We start from the raw sequence: 21648 nt of genomic DNA on the forward strand, positions 1-21648 counted from the left end.
GATCTGATCTCAGCAGTCCATCTGAATGACATGAAGACATTTAATGAAACTGGCATTTCTACTCTGTAAACAAACAGGGTTGTCCCATTAAATCTAATGTTTATGGATGTAATCATCTGCGTATAAAGCCATGCTGTATCCTGTGTGTCTGTAGTTGACTGTAGGATCCGAGTGTGTTCGGGCTTTAATGCGTCAGTGGTTTTGTCCGCTCTGTCATGGATCTCCTTCACTCAAGCCCTGTCATTCGCTGTGCCTGAACGTCATGAAGGGCTGCTTGGCCAATGAGGCCGACTTAGACACTGAATGGAACAATTTCATTGGTGAGAAAGAAAAGCATCTCATTCACCCAGAAATCATCATTTACTCTCCCTCATGTCCTTCCAAACCTGTATGACTTTCTTTCATCTCCAGAACACCAATGAAGATATTTGTACTTTTTTCATCATTTTTGTCCATCCTATAAAAGTGTGCAACATTTTCAAGCTTTAGAAATGTACAGTAGGACAAATGAATCAAGAGACACGATGGCTTTATATGATGAACAGATGCGATTTAGGCTTTTATTCACATATAAACATCGATCAGCTCACATCAAACCTCACTGAGTGTGTGTCAATCAATCCCTCTGTGTGTGAAAGTCAAGCTGGTGTGTGTGTGTGTGTGTGTGTGTGTGTGTGTGTGTGTGTGTGTGTGTGTGTGTGTGCTAACCTGCAGACGCTCTGATGCTGCTGGTGCAGAAGCTCGGCGGGCCGTTTCATTTCGAGTTGGCCACGGACTCCATCGCAGTGAAGGTGTCTGAAGGCATCATGTACATGCAAGAGAACAGCATCACCGTCTCTGCAAAGGTAAAACACGAATAACACACTCAGACTATCAGAACTCAGTTTGAGCAGAATGAGGGAGAAGCTGACAGCAGAGCTTTATGTACAGAAACCATCAGTTAAATGCAGAAACATGTTTTTAGCTGGGCTTGTCCTGTCAGGTGTTGGACAGAAGTGTTTGAGACATGTTTTCCTCGGCACATTACTTACATTTTACGCAGATATTTCCATTTTGTTAATGCTACTAAACCGACGAGCACCGTTGCACACATGCACGTCAGACAGATGGAGCGTAATTAATGTTAAGGCCCCGATATACTCACGGCGAAGTTTTTGTTCGTTCTTCACTCAGAAGTTTGATATACATTTGCAGCGATATACTGTGAGCGAACGTCCCGATGCTGCCCACATTTAGATGAATATGTAAATATGTGCTGCACGCTTTCCTGATGCTGAATACATTGAGCTCATATGATGTTTGTTTCAGGTGTTTCAGGGCTGTGGGATTCCTCGGCCAACTCCTGCCAGAAACAAACGCTCACCAAGAGAGAGAGACAATGGCAAACCAGCCTTCAGAACCTACAGCGCTGAGGAGAAACCCACCACCGCATCGGGAACCAACCTGGACCGACTGGTGAGAGACACTGAGAGAACTTGACATCTTCAAAACCAGATCCCAGCACAGTTATATTGATACTGATATCTGATCCATGACTAATCAGGTGGAGGAGCTGCAGGAGCGTCTGAGGCCCATGAGGGGATTCTGGGTAGCGCTGCCTCACACCATCTGTAACGATGAACGCATGGCCGCTGACGTCACCAACGAGGACCGCTGCTGGAATGGACAGACGCGCGGCAGGTGAGAGAGCGTGTCCTGAAACTAAGCTGAGGTGTGTGACGAGTAAAGTTTACACGTGTGTGTGTGTGTGTGTGTGTTCTGTAGATACCTGCAGTCTGTGACCGCCGACGGGCTGGTCAATCAGATTAATAACCCAGAGCTGGAGGTGGATGTTGCTCGACCAGACGTCAAAACTCGGCGGTTAATCATGGAGCTGCGAGTGGCTGTAAACAGACTGAGACTCGCTCAGACCGGACGAGACGCAGATTTCATCGACAGTGAGTGTCTCTGCGCTTTTATGCTTGAGCTCACTGTTGCTATGGTAACATGCACAACATGACTGACAAACCGCGCTTGGTTTAACAACATTAAGTGAAAGAGAGTAAATGTTATCATTTACATAATGTTAATGTTAATTGAAATTGTAATATAAACAACAGAAGAGAAAACAAAGTTCCCGTTGTGTGTGCAGGTGACGTGGAGGGCGGCAGCGGCTCTGGCGGCGCAGCTGAAGCGGGCGAGCGGTTCAGTGACGACTGGCCGGGTTACGGTTCGTTCTCTCCTCCTCGTAACACTCTCCCTGTGGACAAGCCGCCCCGCCCCCGTGACAGGCTCCGCCCCCGGGACATGCCTACCAATAAAAGGAACCGTCTGAATGGACGAAGCCGATCAGATGCTGGAAGACTGTCTCCTGCGCTCCTGTCTGCTCTTCTCCTTCTTGCTGTCTGTTTTTCACTCTGCCTTTAATAAGATCCACGTGAGCACAAACACCAGCACCAGCAGATCAAACCGCAAGAGAACTGTTTACATTCGTCTATTTTTACAAAGCAATGCTGTGCATTCTCTAGTTCTCTCTGATTGGTTAGTAGTCTGTGGTCAGCTGATCTCGCACAATGATTTGATGTGACGTTCGACACCGTTCCTGTAATCATGAGGAATGTTAGTTTGATGCATTGAGGATTTTTCAATTTTTCGGCCTATTACCATGTTTGTATAACGTTGAATGTACTGTTGTAAACTGATTTTATTTATTTATTTATTTATATTTATTTAGCCTTATGTACAGTGTTTGTGTACTGTATCTGTATGTGTGAATGAAACAGTGAAGGACTACAGACGGATGAACAGAAAGGTTAGAGGTCGATCTGTTGTTGGTTTAGTCTGAACCTGTAGCAGTAGATTTGAACGATTAAAGAAAACATGTTTCAGACTTCTGCCAGATGTGCTCATGTTGCTTTGGTTCATAGTAGCAGTGACTGACATACAAATTATTATTAGTTTCCTGTCAAGTGAATTTTTTTGTTTGTGAGTCCAGCAGGTCTTGCTCAATGATGGAGCGACAGCGCCATCTAGCAGTGAAGCTGGGGGTTGCAGCTCTGATTTGGATATTTTTGTGTGCATTCAGGGGCGCAACTGTACATTTGCTGAGGGGTATGCAAGATCATGGTTGGCGCCCTCCTCCCCCAAACAACAAACAACAAAACAAAAACAAAGATATATAGTCGTATTTATTAACTATATTATTAATATTAATTAATATTACCAGGCACTAGTATACACACACATACACACATAATATATTCTGTAGTAGCCTACAGTGGCAAGACAACATATGTAAACCTTTGTGAACGTTTTTAAACTGCTAACAGTGATTTGTAAATTAATTGCCTAAATTATTACATTAGCAGCTAACTGCATTCTCTAAATTGTTATGTTGACTTGCATTCTCTGTAAAGCTGCTTTGAAACGATACAAATAATTGTGAATTGAATTGAATTTAATTTTTGACTTGGTTGGTTTTCTGCATTAATTTGTCATAAAATTGTCATCTGATCTTCATCAAAGTCATAAGTATAGACGAAACACAATGTGACACACTACAACACAAACAATAATTTTCTTTAATGCCTTTATTGAACGGAACCCATTAAGCATTCACAGTGCTGTGGAAAAAGTTACACTGTGTAAAAGTAATGATTATATTTTTGTATGTTATTATGTTAACTACATTGTATTTGTCTACTTATGACTTTGATGAATATGACATTGAGCAATTGATGATATGATCAATTATTGCAGAGGATTTTCCTCACATTTTCTATCCCCTAACCCTCACAGAAAACTTCCTGCATTTTACTGTCGATTTAAAATGAAAATTTTTAATGCCCTTGCCCCACCCCAAACCTACAGTATGTCATCTGACATTATATTCCGTTGCCTGAAGAAGAATTTAATGCAGGGCAACAATAGCTGATCACGATAGAGCTTAATGCAGTTAAAATGTCCATAAAACTGAAGATAGTGAGTGCTGTTTTTGTCCCAAATATATTGTCTGTTTTGTTCAATTTTGCCAATGAAACTATAAAGACAAAGCAGAACTGTTCGTCTCCACGCAATACACAGCAGTGTTTCATTTCTGAATCTGCGTTTTGAATGTAACAAAAGTGATTCACGGGACCATTCATAAAAGACTTGAAGCGGCGCTACACAGACCGACCGGTGTATGACATCAAAGACTTACAGTGATAATGATAGTTACACTTACAAATTTCTTGTTATCCTCTTGGACATCGATGTCCTCATTTTAAGACACTGTTTTTTTTTATTTATTTATTTATTTTTTTTATTTTTTTACGTTTTCTGTTCTGCGCCCCAGACCGCTTCCCTCCTCTGTCCATTTTGGACACGTGACTGTGCGTAACAGGGCAACGGCTCTTGTCGAAATGCTGAGTGGTTAATATCACTTGATATAACAAAATATATATATATTTTTTTTACTAATTTATAATGCTAGACAAACATTATTTTTCAACAAACATCATTTTTAAATGTATTTTAAACGTTTTATTCAAAAAGATTTTCAAAGAAGTTTTGGCACAATGGCGCCCCCCTCAGTGCGGCATACACTGAATACCCCATTTTTGCGCCACTGTGTGCATTGTTTGTATGTTCACACTCTTCTGTGCCCCTGACCCACTGCCTGGATGCACAGGGAACATTTTTATTTCTTTTATGTAAGCACATTTGTGTAAAGTCTTCTCTCTCTTAACCCCGCGGTGGAGAGGGAGGGTCAGTGGGTGAACTGGTGCCAACAGGAGAACTTCCTTCTTCAGAACGTTCTGCTTGAATCACTTCTTTGCTAGAGAAGGGAACACGACTCCAGTGCTGTGAAGAGGGTTTTACAGAGACTCTCTTGATTCAGGAACAGAGCTCTGGTTATGTCGCCCGCCTCTTCTTGCCCATTGAGGCTGAGCTGGGCGATGCTGCAAACGAGGCCTTACCTCTGGGCTGGGGCTGTTTCGGGTAAATAGGATCTTCACAGGGAAGAGAACAAGAAAAAGTGTAAGCCATAGCAGCGATATATGTTAGGAAGCTAGGACTCCTCTGTCACTGTCAAGTCAGCTTTATTTCTGCAGCCCTTTACAGATTGTTTCAAAGCAGCTTTAGAGTGATAACAGGAAAATAACGGGTCAGCAATGCAAACAGAGTTCAGCTCTGCTGTAAAACAATAGTAAATAGTCATTATTCAGCCTAAGGCACACCTGTCAATAATCATGCTGTCTAATCAGCATCTTGATATGCCACACCTGTGAGGTGGATGGATTATCGCGGCAAAGGAGAAGTGCTCGCTAGCACAGATTTAGACAGATTTGTGAACAGTATTTGACAGAAATAACCCTTTTGTGTATATAGAAAAAGTCTTAGATCTTTGAGTTCAGCTCATGAAAAATGGGGGCAAAAACAAAAGTGTTGCGTTTATAATTTTGTTCAGTGTATTTTTGCAGTATCCAGTATGTACACTGTGTGCACATTTTTTGTATGCATGAAATACCCAGATGACCTACTATGCCACTCAAGAACACTGAAATCAGTATGGAAGCTGTTCGGAATGGCATACTTCTGTAACGGCTGGAGCGGGACAACGGAGCTGGAGATCCACGTGCAGGCTTTATTAATATGAGCGTAGTCGTACAGGCAGAGGTCAAACACCAGCAAACAGATACAAGAGGGCAAGGCAAAAGAGTAATCTAAAAACACAGGCAATAGTCAAGGCAGGCAGCAAACGATCATCAAACAAAGAAACAGTCCAGGGTCAAAAACACAGACAAGGCGAGGAACACGGAGACAAGGTAGAAAACAAGGCTAAACAATGCTTGTTTGTGTGGGTGTGTGTAGGGGTGTGTGTGAGTGGGTGTGTCTGTGTGTGTCTGTGTCTGTGTGTGTGTGTGTGTGTGTCTCTGGGCATGTGTTTGTGACTTATCAGGATACAAATGTGTGAGTGTGTGTGTGTGTGTGTGTGTGTGTGTGTGTGTGTGTGTGTGTGTGTGAGTGAGTGTGTGTGTGTGTGAGTGAGTGTGTGTGTGTGTGTGTGTGAGTGAGTGTGTGTGTGTGTGTGTGTGACTATAATGATGATTCACCGTATCTGAGCTGTTCTCTGTGTTTCCAGGCTCCGCTCATGTCCTGTCAGCTGACGAGGCAGAGAAACACTCAATTCATGATGTGGTGATGCCGCTGCCCGGGTTTGACGTCATCTACCCCGCTCATAGCGGTGAGGCATTCTGGGAAACTCATCTTTACAACTGTTACAATGGAAATGGATGACGTTTAGTTTTTTGTTGCCTTTGTTAGATTTTGAGATCAAACATCCAGTTCTCACTGCGATCAGCTCAACATAATCCAGAATGATCCGGTGATAACAAAAGAAGCGGTGAATATTGAGAGTGATTCATGTGTTGAACATGCTGGAACTCCAGTTAGACCCACCGAAGGCCTCGAGATGCCTGAAATGAGTTAAAATAAGACAAATTAATCTACAACTGAAACTAAAGATATTTCTTATTTTAACTTAACATCTCAAGTTTACTCTTTAAAGAACCAGGATTCATGTGGTCCTGGAAAACGAATGTCTAGACCTTTGGAGTCAGTCCTGATTCAGACGTGTTTGTGCTTCTGCTGCAGTGGGTCGAGGATACAGAGACATGCTGAGCGCCGATGACCTGGACATCGATAACATGAGGCACAAAGTTCGGGATTATTCTCTGGCCGGTGCTTACAGAAAAGTCCTCACACGGCCCAGCGACGTCAGCTGGTCAGTGAGCTTCGTTCACTCTCTCTCTCCCAGTGTTTGATCGTTAGTTCTGATGATTTTCTCCTGTGTGTTTCTCCAAAGGGAGCTGATTCAGTACGATGATCCACGAGTGCCTCTCGTTCACACAGATGTGGAGAAATTAGAAAACGCTCCAGCTCCAGTTTACCTCACAGGTCCAGAACATACACACTTTTACTCAGTGATCTAAACAGGGTGTTCCTCAGACTTCTGATGATTTATACACTTCCTGGCCAAAAATATTTCACTACCGCAGTGTTTCCTGTGATCTGCGGCTCTGACACTCGCTTCAGTTCATGATCTCTTTCCAGACGAGCTGCTGAACCTGAAACCCTGCTCTGTTTCGTTGTACCTCCTTTAGATTACAGTGTGGATTCGTCATGGCATCGCGTCGACACCCTTGTGCAACATCACAACATTTCACTCCATCAGGAGTTGCGTTACTGTTTGGTCAAGTTCTTGTGTTGACGGTGGGAGTTGAAGCGGTCTGTAAAGGCGACTCCAGCACATTCCAGACTATAGGGTTAAAGGTCACAATGCTATGGTGAAAGTCTTTCCTCATACTCTTTCACAATGTGAGCCTGATGAATCTTGACACCGTCATCCTAGAATGCATCTTCATACGCGCATGTTTAAAGGGCCTTTGTGTAGAATTCAGAAACGCTTGTTGTTAGTGACACCGGTGGCCGTTCAGTGAACTGCTCATGCTCGCGTAACGCACAAGAGTCTGAACATGATTCAATGCCTGAAATACGAATATATACTCTGATATACTCTTTGCTCAAAATACCTTTGCAGTGATAAACTGTTAGTGAACATCCCGACGCCGTCCACGCTGCTGAGAGATGACACTGTTACGCTGAAGATGGAGTTTTCTTATGCCACGATGGCGGTCAGAAGATGGACACCAGCATCAAGAACCAGACGCAGCTGAACACCACCTGGCTGAACTGACCGTCACAAACTCTTTCGCCAGGGTTACTCCTGCAGTTTATTTGGCTACGTCGTGTTTGTAATTTTGACAGTGAAGAAGCTACACTTAGTTTTTCTGTTTACTCAGTTTCAGGCAAGGCAATTTTATTTGTATAACACATTTCATACACAATGGTAATTCAAAGTGCTTTACAGTGGGGATCGAAAGTTTGGGAACCCCTTTCAGAATCTGTGAAAATGTGAAAAATTTTAACAAAACAAGAGAGATCATACAAAATGCATGTTATTTTTTGTTTAGTACTGTCCTGAGTAAGATATTTTACATAAAAGATGTTTACATATAGTCCACAGGACAAAAAAATTATTAAATTTATTAAAATAACCCCAGTTTGGGAACCCTTGGATCTCAATACTGTGTGTGGTCACCTGATGATCCATTTTGTGTGTTTTGTGATGGTTGTTCATGAGTCTCTTGTTTGTTCTGAGCAGTTAAACTGAGCTCTGTCCTTCAGAAAAATCCTCCAGCTCCTGCAGATTCAACCAACCATGTGTCCAGTACCATGACCCCTGACCCCTAATGTTCCAAAACTAATGTAATGACTGTAAACATCACGTCAAAGTCTATATACTGAGCGGAACATTTAACAATTTTTTTAACTGTCCAAATGACACTCTTAGTGCTTTTAAATAACCAGGTGAAAATCACAATTTAATAATATTGGTTTGTGAATCTCGTGATCAGCGTGAATATTAAACACGAGGGTAAATAAGATGACGCTTTGGCCCGCCCATGACGTAACCTACTTAATATTCATGAGGCACGCCTTTCGCCCGCAGCTTCTCTTTAAAGCTGCTGCTGCGCTGATTCAGTCATGCGACTCTGAGTGAAACATCTCGACACGACATTTTCATCTTATTTACTGAGTCGATCGCTGAGGATTTATAAAAACAGTAAGACATGTTTCACTTTGTAAGAAGGCAAAGAAGATCGCTTTAAGTTTCTTGTGAACTATTCTTTAATTCCTAATTGCACTTTTAAAATTGTAATGACTTACTATAATTCTTATATTTACTGTATTTACGATATTACAAAACGAGTCTTTATCTTGCAGCAGATTATATGGAATATAGTCCTGTTTTATGTCGAAACAAACTCATGCAATATGTAATGTAAAGCTGGTTTGTTCTCAGAGGGTCAGGATGGTGAACTGCTGTGGTCTCGTGTGTGAAAAAAATGAGCCAGGTATAAACTCTCCACTTCCTCCTCATAATTACAGCTTTAACTGCTTATATTGTGTCTCTTAATTACAGCAGCAGGTGCAGATCTTCTGATGTTTGTGTTTCAGTTCCTCTGAAGAGCATCTCAGTGCAGCTTCAGGTTAAGAATCACGTGGTCTCCGTCAGCTCCAGTCTGCAGTATGTCAATGAGGAGGAGCGCCCCCTGGAGGCCGTGTTCGTCTTCCCGCTGCCCGCCGACGCCGCCGTGTGCCACTTCAGTGCCAGGATCGGAGAGCAGGAGATCGTGGCGGAGCTGCAGGACAAACAGAGCGTGAGTCGAGACTCCAGCGGTGCTGTGTTTAATCTGTGACAGTGTTTGATTCCTGCTCTGGAGCTGAACTTACTTTTGCCATAATATTGTTCTTTGACCACTTTCCACAGTGTCTCTGAGCCTTTGAGTAAAACTTTTTTGGTTGATGTGCCTCTTAAGCAGTGTTGGGCACGTTACTTTAAAAAAGTAATTAGTTATAGTTACTAGTTACTTCTCACAAATAGTAACGGAGTTAGTACCAGAGTTACATCATTATAAAAGTAACTAATTACCAGGGAAAGTAACTATTGCGTTACTTAAAAAAAAAAAGTCAAATAACTTGAATGCCCCCATTATTAAATATAAGTCTAAGAATAAATAATTTTTGATCTGACTCGTGACTCATGATCCGCTCTTGCTTATGAAATTTCTCTGTACTGTCATTAAAGAAAATGTAGTTTCATATATATGTTTAAATAGTCCTATGTTATGTTTTAAATTAATTTACTTGATTATGAAAAGTGAACACCATGACTAAGATGCATCATAAGATGCGCAATATATCGGGAGTCATGCAGCGGGTCAGACATGATTTTGACCACTTCATTAAGTTTTGCTTTATAGAAAGCCTCTCTTTAAAGTGAATTTCGTTTTGTAAAAATTGTATCTTAATTTTAATCAATGTTTCATCAACCAATTGCCTGGATTTAATAAATAAGAAGCAAATATAGCAGACAATATAATCACGGATGCGCGGGCGCGATCACTGGCGCGTGAACTGGAGCGCGTCTTATTGGCTAAATGAACCGAAACATAGCGTATTGGCTGCTTGCCTCGCAGACATGAGAAATATATCTATAGAAAGCTTGAAATATCTACTTTAAAATGAAATAATTAAAAACGAAAAGAGTCTACTCTGATTATGTAATCCGAAAAAAATGTGCATTTTCTCTCTAGGCGTGTCTAGTAGCCTATATGCGGAGATTATGAGAGTCAGCAATGTCAACTTCATCTTTGCAGCCGACACTGATTCAGAAAACATTACTTTATTAATAAACAATTAAAATGTCTCCTTGCTGTTTTTTGTCATATTCATAATCATTACTTTTGCCGGTTCTTTATGGCAAGCGTTATGCGTGCGCTTGAGTGCATAGCCTATATTACATAAACGCTCATTATTAGTTTATTCTCTCCAGTATTTAAGAAATTAAATGAATATAAATGTGATTAGTCAACTAATGGCTTAAATGAACAACTACTAGTCGACTAGAAAAATGTATTTCACATATTTTCGATCCAGCATGTCACATGTTTATCGCAGTAGATAGGACCTTCGAACCAGAAAGACACAGCTTACATTTGACTAAAAGGTTTTTGTCTTTATGCTCAACTAAAGTGAAATAATGAGGATATTTCCACTTTGAGAAACTCATCTTGCTCTCGCCTTGACTCGCCATGACTGCCGCATATACTTGAATAAACGGAAACACGCCCACAGTGCGTCTTCGTGTTTACAGTGGTTGGCATCCACCAATCCTACAATGCGTCGCTGCTGTAAACAGGTTAGCCTGTAGGCTACACTTCAGCCAAAATTAATTAATTTAAAAAAGTAACGGACAACGCACCATATGGTAACGGTAACGGAGTTAATTTATTTAAAAAGTAATGCGTTACAGTATTAGTTACTGTCAAAAGTAACTGCGTTACAGTAACGCCTAACTGCCCAACACTGCTCTTAAGGCTTCTGTATGTAAAGTATCTCTGTTATGAATGGCCTTCTCTCTGTGACTGTGAAATCAGTTATAAATCTCACCAGTTTATCTTTGCTGTTGTGTCTTATATAGTTGAGCAGGCCTTCAGGTGACCCCAGGAATTTAAACCATTAGAAAATAATGAACATTTTTCCACAGATCTGCAAAGGGCCAGTCAAAGGTCTAATGAGGCTCTTGCGGCATCATCATTTACCTGAAATACAGCAATATTAATCAAATTATGGCATAAGCATACACAAAGCAAACATGGTACTTGTCCTGAGAAGTTTTGAGAACAATAAAAAATTGAAATGTTCAGCTCAGACTGTTGAGATCAGACAGAAATGCCCAGAGGTGCGTTTCCCAAAGCCTTCTTGGTCGCAAGTCCCATTGAACTCTGTTGGTTACGACGGAACTTGCGACCATAGTTGGCTTTGGGAACACACAGGTTGTTCTGGTGTTTGTGGTTATGGATTTGTTCATCTCTTGCAGGCGCGGGATCAGTATGATGAGGCTGTGAGTTCGGGTCAGCAGGCGTTTCTGCTGGAAGAGAGCGATGAGAGTTGGGATGTGTTCAAACTGAGTGTCGGGTGTTTGTCTCCGGGTCAGAACGCCGTCATCACCATCGTCTATGTGATGGAGCTCAGCGTTCAGGCCGACCACGCTCTGTGCTTCTGTCTGCCGGCTGTACTCAACCCCAGATACACACCTACAGGTGCAGATCACATGACTTCAACACACACACTCAGATCATGGTCATCTTCTGTGGCGTAATTACACACGTGCTTTTCCATTCGTGTATTTCTACATGATTTATGTTCGATTTAAAGGGTCATGAAACCCCCCTGTTTTACCCTGGTCGTTTACACCTCAAAGTGCAAAAAAGTCTGTAAAAATGGGCGTGTAAAGCTCTGGAAAAGTGGGAGTGTAGAGGGGGAGAAGAGGGGAGAGAACAACCAATGAAACAGACATAGAACTCTCTCATTATACAGAATAATGAATATTAATATATGAGCACAGAGAAAATGACAACAAACTCCCAAGCACAAGGGAAAAATGTGAAAGAATATTTAATAGGGCTAATAATAGGCTACTTTGATTACGTTTACGAGTAACGCAGTCTCAAAATCAGTCTTTTGTCTATTAGAATAATCGTGTCGTCGCGTTCAGATAGGCTACACCACTGTATCAGTGTCCAGTTTGCACATATAATTCATTTGAAGAAGACTTGATGAAATATGTGTGCATAACTACAGCGTGCTGGTTAATGTTTGGTGCAGGAGAATGTGTGAAATAACTTTAAACACGGATACTTTATTCTGTATGAGCTATGTGTCACGTGGCTAGTGTTATTAAACTCAACGCGGAGCTCCGCGCTGAAACCGATCATATGCGCGCTCCGCGTGTATAGCATAAAAACAATCGTATTTTTCATGTGTTTGTATTCAAACTCCAGTTCTGACCGCATCGCGAGCAAAAAACAAACAACACTCATGTGCTGCCGTGCTGAGGGAAACAGCCTACGGCTCGCGTGTTTGAACGCAGAGGTGAATGAGCCGCACTTTTGTGACATTTGAATTCTCCGCTGTAATGCGATCTCACGCGAACATATTTTCCATTTGTTCTGGTAGATTACAGCAAAACAATCACAAACCTCTGGTCGCGTCGCAGGAAAACACATTGTGTTGCAGCACTGAGGAAACGAACACCAACAATATGTCTCTGAATGACAACAGACCGAGGCGAGAGAAGTGATACTTCCTCATGCATAATACCGCAATTATAATCTTAAGCATACTACAGCGCAGTGATTGGATTAAATGAGCTTTATGTCATGAATATATGTCGAGAATCGATCGAAATGGTCTACGTCAGCATATTCGATCATGCCCATACTTGGGCCGAAAGTACACGATGACGTCAGGTTTTGTGACGTTGCTCCGACTCAGCTTTTCAAACCGGAAAACAGAAATCGCTCTGAAAAATGCAAAAATAACTATTTTTCACTTAATGAGTACCTTTAGTGTTTTCAATGATGTGCAGCCTATACATATCTGTTTACATCTCAAAAAAAGTGTTTTGGGGTTTCATGACCCTTTAAAGCAGCAAAGTTTTGAAAACAAAACCAAAACAAAAGTACAAAACATCGCATCTTTTTATGAAACTATTCTTCCCAGAAAGCATAGTGAATGATGTGGTCAAACCTCTTACTTCCCCTGTCAATTACACTACCGGTCAAAAGCTTTTGAAAAAGTCTCTTCTGTTCACCTCGCATTTATTTGATCAAAAATACAGTAAAAATGTTGAAATATAATAACAATGTAAATCAGCTGTTTTCTATGTGAATATATAGTAAAGTGTAATTTATTCCTGTGATCAAAGCTGAATTTTCAGCATCATTACTCCAGTCTTCAGTGTCACATGATCCTTCAGAAATCATTCTATTGATGGTAATCAGATGTAGTGCAGTGCTTTAGTGTTCAGCGGTCGAATCGGCTGTGTCCTAAACCCATCAGGTGCTCGGGTCAGTTCTGGTCAGGCTGTTGACTGGTGTTATACAGTATCTCTGTTTGTTCATGTGATTCTCTCAGCTTCAGCCACAGGTGTTCCCGAAGTTTCCTCAGCATGTGTTATTCCCTACACACTGTCTCTGAGTGTCGAAGTGAGATCTTCTGACCGCATCTCCAGACTGGAGTCCAACTGCCCTCTGGATCCTCTGGTGTTCCTCGACTCTGACCACACTCACGCCACGGTACTGTGTGTGTGTGTGTGATTGTGTGTGTGTGTGTGTGAGCGAGTGTGTGTGTGTACAGTTTTTTACGCACATAACGTCACAGTTTCAGGAAGCCTGTAATGGTGTGTGTGCAGGTGAATCTGAGTGCTGGTCACCGGTTTGATAAGGATGTTGAGCTGCTTCTGTACTATGAGAATACCCATCATCCCACTGTTGTCATGGAGGCCGGAGCATCCGAGGCTCAGCCAGGTACATGTTTTTGTTTGTAAATTAATTCAGTATGCTGTAAATATACTTCTGTGTGAGTTAAAGGGTTAGTCCAACCCTAAGACAAAAATTAAATCATCGTAGGCAAAAAGACAGTCGCTCCGTTGACGGCTCATAGGAGCTTCACGACTGCAATGTGAAATATCAGATATTGCCAGAACGTCTTGGTGTTTGTGTCTCACTAAGCGATTAAAGACTTTTAAAGAATTTTGTCACCCTTCCACAGTTTACACCCTCCTCTATATACTCCACATTTCATTTACACAATTAACAATTCTTCCTACTGTATTAGAGAAAAAAGAGGTTCATGTGTGTGTGCAGGTGTGTAAGTTTGGACACAGTGCTTGATTAGTTGTTGTGATGGCTAATCTTTAAAAACTTTCTTTAGCCCTTGAGGTTAGTGGAGGAGTGTATTCGTATACACATGTCCATAAAGCACAGACGGAGATGCAGTCATAACAAAAAAAAACAAAAAAAACCTAATTTATTAATCACAATCTCCGGTTTACTTTCCAAACAAAAATACAAAATGAAACTTCCAAAAATTCGAAATACCAGTGTGAGCACGCGATTGAAGGAACGGTTGCTCTCCACCCTCTAACCTGTTCCTGCCAAACAATTCTGACCGGCTATGAAGACTTGCACTTCGCGCCGTAGTGACGCGTCAAGGAGGAGTAGCAAGTAAATTAGTGATTAGTAAACAGGTTAGTCCAAGTATTAAACAAAAAAAAAAAAAAAATTCTTTATATATTTAAATCATAATATTTTGAAATAGAAAATTACTAAATTAAACTAACCCTAAATTAAATCTCTTTTTGCTAGTGCACAAGAGTCTAAATAAGGCTCCTACAGTTTTTCAGGTCGTTTGATTCGCTCTGCAGTACGGAGACTGTCGTACGGTGTAACACGAGTCATGCTGAGTTCAGTCTCTTACTCTGTTTACACTGTCTCTGTTTCAGGCTCTCTGATGGGCGACCCGGTGCTCATGATCAGCTTGTACCCAGAGTTCCCTGCAGAAATAATGTCATCATTGGCGTCTCGAGGCGAGTTTGTTTTTGTGGTTGACAGATCCGGCAGTATGGGCAGCGCGATGCATCATGGGAAAGACTCACAGATGCGCATCGAAAGTGCAAGAGTAAGATTTATGATTTGAGATCTGACAGATTTATTGAGATGTGCTGAGTCTCATCTGTGCATGTGTCTCTGTAGGACACGCTGCTGCTGCTGCTGAAGAGTCTGCCCATGGGATGCTACTTCAACATCTATGGATTCGGCTCTGACTTTGAGTCCTTCTTCCGGTCAGTATCCAGATGTTCTTCAGGAATGATCTGATGCTGTTTAGCGGTGGTTTTGTGAGAGACTGTGGTGTGTGTCGTTGCAGTCAGAGTGTTGTGTACAGCGAGGACACGATGGAAGAGGCTCTAAAGAGAGTGAAGAACATGAGGGCAGACATGGGCGGCACAGAGATCCTCCAGCCGCTGAAACACATCTACAGTCAGCCCTGTCACCCGGATCACCCCCGACAGGTACAGCCAAACATATTAATCATCGAGCACTCTTTCTGAACGTCGGTGCGGTGTTTCCTCAGCCTGACACTGATTCTCTCTCAGCTGTTCATCTTCACGGATGGAGAGGTGTGGAACACTAAAGAGGTGCTGGATCTGGTGAAGAGTCACGTGTACTCTCACAGGTGGGCGCGCTCGTCTCTCTCCTCCTCATCTACTGATATCACAGCGTTTAGCTCATGTCAGGTGATTGTGTTCTCGTGCCTTCAGGTGTTTCTCCTTCGGGATCGGTGAGGGTGCGAGTACGGCTCTCATCACAGGAATGGCCAGAGAAGGTTCTGGTCACGCTCAGTTCATCACAGGCACTGACCGCATGCAGCCCAAAGTAAGATCTGCTGTGGACAGAATCAGAACAAGATGTTCAGGGTTTTTATTCACCACCTCTCCTGTCCTTCTCTGTCAGGTGATGCAGTCGCTCAGGTTTGCTCTCCAGCCGGCTGTGGATAATATCTCTGTGGACTGGACCCTTCCTGAGGGCGTTACGGTGGACATGCTGTCTCCACCCATCAGTGCTCTGTTCCAGGGTCAGAGGGCGCTCATCTACGCTCAGCTGAAAGGACAGGTCAGAGCTTTTTAATGGTTTAATTTAAAGGATATTTGGAGACCAGAGCCACACTTTTAACCAAAGAGTTCCTCAACTAATATCCCACGGGCAAAATATGACAGTCATTGTGTGGTTCTGTGATTAAGAAAAATTGCTGCGCTGCCTGACAACCTGTCCTAACCCAGTGATGAGACACTGGCAATCGAAGAGTCTAAAATCATCAAATGCTGCTCATGTTTCTTTTTTGTTTCTCCCTCATCATAGAGTTCAGGAACGACAAGAGCAGCAGTAACTCTGAACTACAGGCTGAAAGATCAACCAGTGACTAACCTGCTCCAGTTTACTCTGAAACCAAAGGAAGACACAGGGTAACACACACACACACACACACACACTCACTAACTCACATGTTTAGGCACAGGTCCTCCATCTCATCTAGATCTGCCGCCTGCGGTTGATTTTGATATTCTAGGTATTATCAACTGGCCTGAATTCTGAGATCGCAATAGACGTGAAGGAATATAATGCTTTAAGAGCTCGCTCAGGTACTGGGGAGCTAAACCATTTAGTGCTTTGTAAGTAATTAGCAAGATTTTAAAGTTGTCACTCAAGCTGTCTGGCGGGCATCTCGGCATGGATGAAAGAACATCATCTACAGCTCAACCTGGCTAAGACTGAGCTTCTCGTCTTCCCTGCCAATCCGACTCTAAATCACGATTTCAGCATCCAGATAGGTACATCCTCAATTACCCCGTCAAATTCGGCCAGAAATCTTGGAGTAATCCTTGATGACCAACTGTCCTTCAAAGACCACACTGCAAAGACAGCTCGGTCATGCAGATTTGCACTATACAACATCAGGAAAATCAGGCCCTTTCTAACAGAACATGCAACACAACTTCTGGTCCAGGCCCTGGTCATTTCTAGGCTTGATTACTGCAATGCTCTTCTGGCTGGACTGCCATCATGCACAATCAAGCCTCTACAAATGATTCAGAACGCTGCAGCACGTCTCGTCTTCAACGAGCCCAAAAGAGCCCACGTCACGCCTCTCTTCATCTCTCTTCACTGGCTACCACTTGCTGCTCGCATCAAATTCAAGGCGTTGATGCTTGCTTACAGATCTGCCACAGGCTCAGCACCCTCCTACTTCCACTCACTCTTACGAGTCTACACTCCTACCAGAAACCTGCGCTCATTAAAGGAGCGAAGGCTTGTGGTACCATCACAGAGAGGCACAAAATCACTTTCCAGAACGTTCTCGTTCACTGTTCCTTGCTGGTGGAACGATCTTCCTGCCTCCATCCGGAATGCGGAATCCCTGGCAATATTCAAAAGACAGCTGAAAACCCATCTCTTTCGTGAGCACTTAACCTCATCTTAAAAAAAAAAAAAAAAAAAAAAAAAAAACTTCTTACTCCTATCCTTTCACTTCCTCTAATCCCTCTCTATTGTATCTTAGGATAATCTGAGCACTGCCTATAACTTGTATTATGAGCACTTCTTGTCTATTTGCCTCGTCATGACGACTCGCTTGTTGTATTCCTCACTTGTAAGTCGCTTTGGATAAAAGCGTCTGCCAAATGAATAAATGTAAATGTAAATGTAAATGTAAAGTCTATACAATGTTTAATAGGGAGCAAATATCGAGCTAATATAGATCACAAATAACTGACAGTCGTGACCTGAGCAGAGGTGTCCGTTGTGTATAATGACTCCCATACCTCGGCTGCCTGGTCACATCAATGCAGAGTAACATATTTCATTGCAGGATTAACATTTAATTTGTAATTGTTTAATAAAAGAGAAAAGCAAGTAAATTAAAGCAATTTGGTTATTATATCTGTGTCACATGAGTTCAGCGTTACTGCAAATGTGTCTGTTTACAACGTGATTTTACAGCGTTGACTAATGTAGCCAATCACAGGCAATTCTGTTGAAAATAATGACCTATAAGAGGTGTTTAAGTTACCAGTAGTGAGAATCTGTTCGGTATCTCTCAAAACACTGAATGAGTTCATGTTTAGTGCAAGTTTACATGCACACATCCTCTCATTATAACAAACAAACAATGTAAATATAAGATTTATTGTGCAGTTTAGTCAAACTCAGTGACTTTGGGCTGAACTGACTGACAGCTTCAGTGATTATAAAGAAAACGCTCTTCGTCGCTCTTGATGCCTCTTATGTTGGCCGATAAAACTCTCCATCATTCAAGAACCAGCTGCAGGTTTTACTTGATTCATCTCTGATCACAGGATAGACAAACATGGGCTGATCGCTGACCGCTGCTTTACCGCTTTCACATAACAAATTAAAGTATTGAGTTATGAAGATTATCTTAGTCATTTTACACATTTCATGTTGGTTGACATCATCTCCTTGCTTGCTTGGCCAGTAATCAATCTCACGAATCCAGTTTTATTATTGTTCCATTTTATTGCTTGTTTTGGCTGTAATGGGACAATTATGGATGTGACATGAAACAATACAAAGAAGATCAGGATAAAAAGAGCTGCGTTCACATTAGTGCCATCATATCAGATCACGTTCACTAGTGCCGGCCCGCGTCTCTGACGGTCAAGACTGTCTTTACAGGTTTGTGTTCGTTGCAGATGGACGATCCATCGGCTGGCGGCCCGGTCTGTGATCCGCTCTCTGGAGCTGGAGGAACGGGCCGGAGGAGCAGACGCCGAGGCCATCCGGAGCAGGATCGTGGAGCTCAGTGTTCAGGCAGGAGTGAGCAGCGTTCACACAGCCTTCGTCGGCGTCAATAAAGACAGCAAACAGACGGTGAAAGGGCCGCTGCTGCAGAGGAGAGTGCCAGTACAGAGTAAGTTCACTGATTTCGCTGATGTGTTTAGAGCAGATCCCTGTCCTCCAGTCACAATCAAACACTCCTGGGCCAGATAAACTCTGCAGGATCAGGACTGTTTAGAAGTAGGGTTTCATAGTGTCCTGTCACATAATAGTGTAATATTGTACTCACATCATCAACATGTAACATTAAACTCTTTATTAGGTTTGTTTCGACAGTCTGTCCCTGGGATGAGAATACAAGGTAAGAAATAATATACACTGTTCTTTCTTTTTCTCATGTTGGTCAGTCAATCTCAAGTGCTCCAATGGAGGGTGTTTGATCATTTTCCTACATGTTTTTGATTACCTCTATGTATTGGTGAAGCGAAACCTTTGTCTCAGCAGAAGTCTTTTTCTCCATACCTGAATGTCACTGTTTGAATGATTGTTTTAGCATATGCCCTCATCAGTTTCTCTCTGTATTCTTAGGAATGGCAGCTTCCATCTTGCTTTGTTCTGCACAGTGTAAGAGAAATACACGGCCAACAGGCACTTCACTCAGCTTGTCTTGTTCTTTTTTTGAATGTGTTTTTTCTTATTGTGTTTTTCTCCATATCTGAATGTCACTGTTAGGGCTGTGCAAAAAAAAACAACAACGATTTTTCAATTAAACTACAAACTTCAAACTACAAAAGACAAAGAGAAAATAACTCCCTGCTCTTCACTGAATAACGTTTTTGTAACATTAATAAGGGTTAACCTTTATTTAATTTGTACTGTAAAGATTATATGCAGTATTATTTTACATTTGATTACTTTATTCAATTTCTGTTACTGAAAACTGCTGTTAGACCTACCTGAAAAACTTTAAAAGCACTTATTATTTCATTTGTATCTTTGTTCTGTTGTATTTATTTGTGTTATTGATTGTAGCTTAATGAATTGTTCTTTTTTTTTAACACCGGTTTATTTGTTTTTAATAATCTTTGAAATTTATATTAGTATTTTTAGCTGTTATCGAAAATGTAATTGAGAATTGTTAAATTTTCCCTGGTATCTACACTGGTATCTATTCTTTATTACAATACAAGGATACATGGGTCAAAAACAACATCTATTTTATTAATTTCTGACTTTTTTTCTGGTGGGGCCAGGGAAAATTGAATCATTGAATTCATCGAACCGAATCAAACTGAGATCTTGTGAATCCGAATCGAATCAGATCATGTGAATCGATGCCCAGCCCTAATCACTGTTTGAATGAGTGTTTCAGCAAATACCCTTATCAGTTTCTGTCTGTATCCTTAGCAATGGCGGCTCCTCGATGGGCATTTCAATGTGAAATGTGTAAGACAAGACCTACTTCACTGAGCTTTTCTTCTTTTATATGAATCTAATTGTCTTGTTATTAATGTCACTCTGAATGATTGTTTTTTTTATCGTGTGCCCTTGAATCAGTGTCTGCTGATGTCATGATTCAGTCTGATGCTACGTCACATCAGGGTAAATCAACACATCAGGCTCAGATTCAGAAAATATTAATCAGACAGGATTCGTTTAGATGGGGACGGCATATTATGACAATTACAAAGCCGCTTTTGACTACACTAGTCATGTTTCCCATTCCATGTCTGTAAAGTGTACAACATTTCTTCTATTAATACAGTAACTAGAGTTAATATTAACCACTGAATACAAACCATTTATGGGTAAATGTAGTTTACTGGTGTTTCACTCAAAGCCTTGGGAGTCAAATCTCTTGAATGTTTAAATATATCTCTGATATTCCATGAGGATTTTGCCAATTGTAAGACAAACAAACAGCCATCAAATGAAGGACATGCTGCAGTGAAAACGTTCATTATCTGCTTCTGGACATGGAATATATTTTTCAAGCTTTTTTGTGCTTTCATTCTAAACACTTTAAATAGTGATAAAACATTGTATATCTACTATCTATAAAGCATCCGTTTACAGATGTCTGTCATGAAAACGAATCCTGTCTGAATTGATCAGCTTTACTGATAATTACACCAGAAATCATGCTGCTTTAAATGTGTCCAGCTTCCTTCTGTCTAAACTCTCGGTGTGTGTCAGCAGAACCCGAGCCCCGGACCGACCCTTTGCTCCAGCTGGTCTCTCTTCAGAAGGCTTCGGGATGCTGGGAACTGAACACCACTCTGGCTGACGTGTTTGGGAAGACGGAGGAAGAGGTGACCAATCACAGACCAGCACAGGTGGGGCATATGATGTCATGTCCTCAGATATGTCATGATTTGTTCAGTGTGTGACATGGTTGTGTTTTCCAGGTGGACGGGTCAGTGTGGGCCACCGTTCTGGCTCTGATCTGGTTAAACACATGTAGATCAGATGACCAGATTGAGTGGCAGTTTGTGGCCATGAAGGCGGCGGCGTGGATCCGCTCTCAGAAACGTGAGACATTCATTCATTCATTCATTCATTCATTCTTTCATTCTTTCATTCATTCATTCATTCATTCATTCAGTGTGAGTTAGGGTTCTTGTACAGTGGTGATTGAGTTTGAAGGTGTGTGTGTGTGTGTTTCAGCGGACGGCCTGTCTCAGTGTGTGTTTGAGGGGAACGCCCTGTTGGGAGGTCATGTGACTGAAGACATGCTGGGAATCTGAAGACTGAAGAATCTTGTGTTCATAAATCCAGTGTTTTGCTGTGTGTTAAACTGCACAGATTGTGTCAGTACCGAACTGATTTATTAAAGGTGCAGTAAGCAAATTCTGAGAAA

The 21648-nt window shown here is 41.7% G+C and overlaps 3 protein-coding genes across 4 annotated transcripts in view; all 3 read left to right on the forward strand.

The window, feature by feature from the left end:
- gpc2 (glypican 2) overlaps positions 1-2869 on the forward strand; it is a 15209-nt gene extending 12340 nt beyond the window's left edge. For both annotated transcript variants that reach the window (XM_048189016.1, XM_048189015.1), the window contains exons 6-11: positions 155-320; positions 715-845; positions 1309-1455; positions 1544-1680; positions 1765-1937; positions 2132-2869. In XM_048189016.1, the coding sequence (XP_048044973.1) occupies positions 155-320; positions 715-845; positions 1309-1455; positions 1544-1680; positions 1765-1937; positions 2132-2406 (1029 nt within the window). In that variant the 3' untranslated portion in view covers positions 2407-2869. The remainder of the gene's footprint in view (positions 1-154; positions 321-714; positions 846-1308; positions 1456-1543; positions 1681-1764; positions 1938-2131) is intronic.
- Positions 2870-6051: 3182 nt separating this feature from the next.
- On the forward strand, positions 6052-6971 carry LOC125266129 (pseudouridylate synthase 7 homolog). Its single transcript, XM_048186587.1, has 3 exons — positions 6052-6208; positions 6619-6748; positions 6830-6971. Exons 1-3 carry the CDS (start codon positions 6166-6168, stop codon positions 6954-6956), a joined length of 300 nt encoding a protein of 99 aa, XP_048042544.1. The 5' UTR covers positions 6052-6165; the 3' UTR covers positions 6957-6971.
- A 1599-nt stretch (positions 6972-8570) lies between these two features.
- Positions 8571-21648, forward strand: LOC125267415 (von Willebrand factor A domain-containing protein 5A-like). The gene is made up of 21 exons (XM_048189022.1): positions 8571-8650; positions 8891-8942; positions 9046-9248; positions 11471-11693; positions 13570-13730; positions 13847-13961; positions 14939-15114; positions 15189-15277; positions 15361-15505; positions 15590-15669; positions 15755-15869; positions 15948-16106; positions 16353-16456; positions 18704-18921; positions 19111-19149; positions 19377-19412; positions 20196-20234; positions 20346-20390; positions 20988-21124; positions 21197-21320; positions 21456-21648. The coding sequence occupies exons 2-21, from the start codon at positions 8900-8902 to the stop codon at positions 21533-21535; spliced, it is 2331 nt and encodes a 776-aa protein (XP_048044979.1). The 5' UTR covers positions 8571-8650; positions 8891-8899; the 3' UTR covers positions 21536-21648.

The sequence above is a fragment of the Megalobrama amblycephala genome, linkage group LG4 (genome assembly GCF_018812025.1).
Source record: "Megalobrama amblycephala isolate DHTTF-2021 linkage group LG4, ASM1881202v1, whole genome shotgun sequence".
In the NCBI taxonomy this organism is placed as follows: Eukaryota; Metazoa; Chordata; class Actinopteri; order Cypriniformes; family Xenocyprididae; genus Megalobrama; species Megalobrama amblycephala.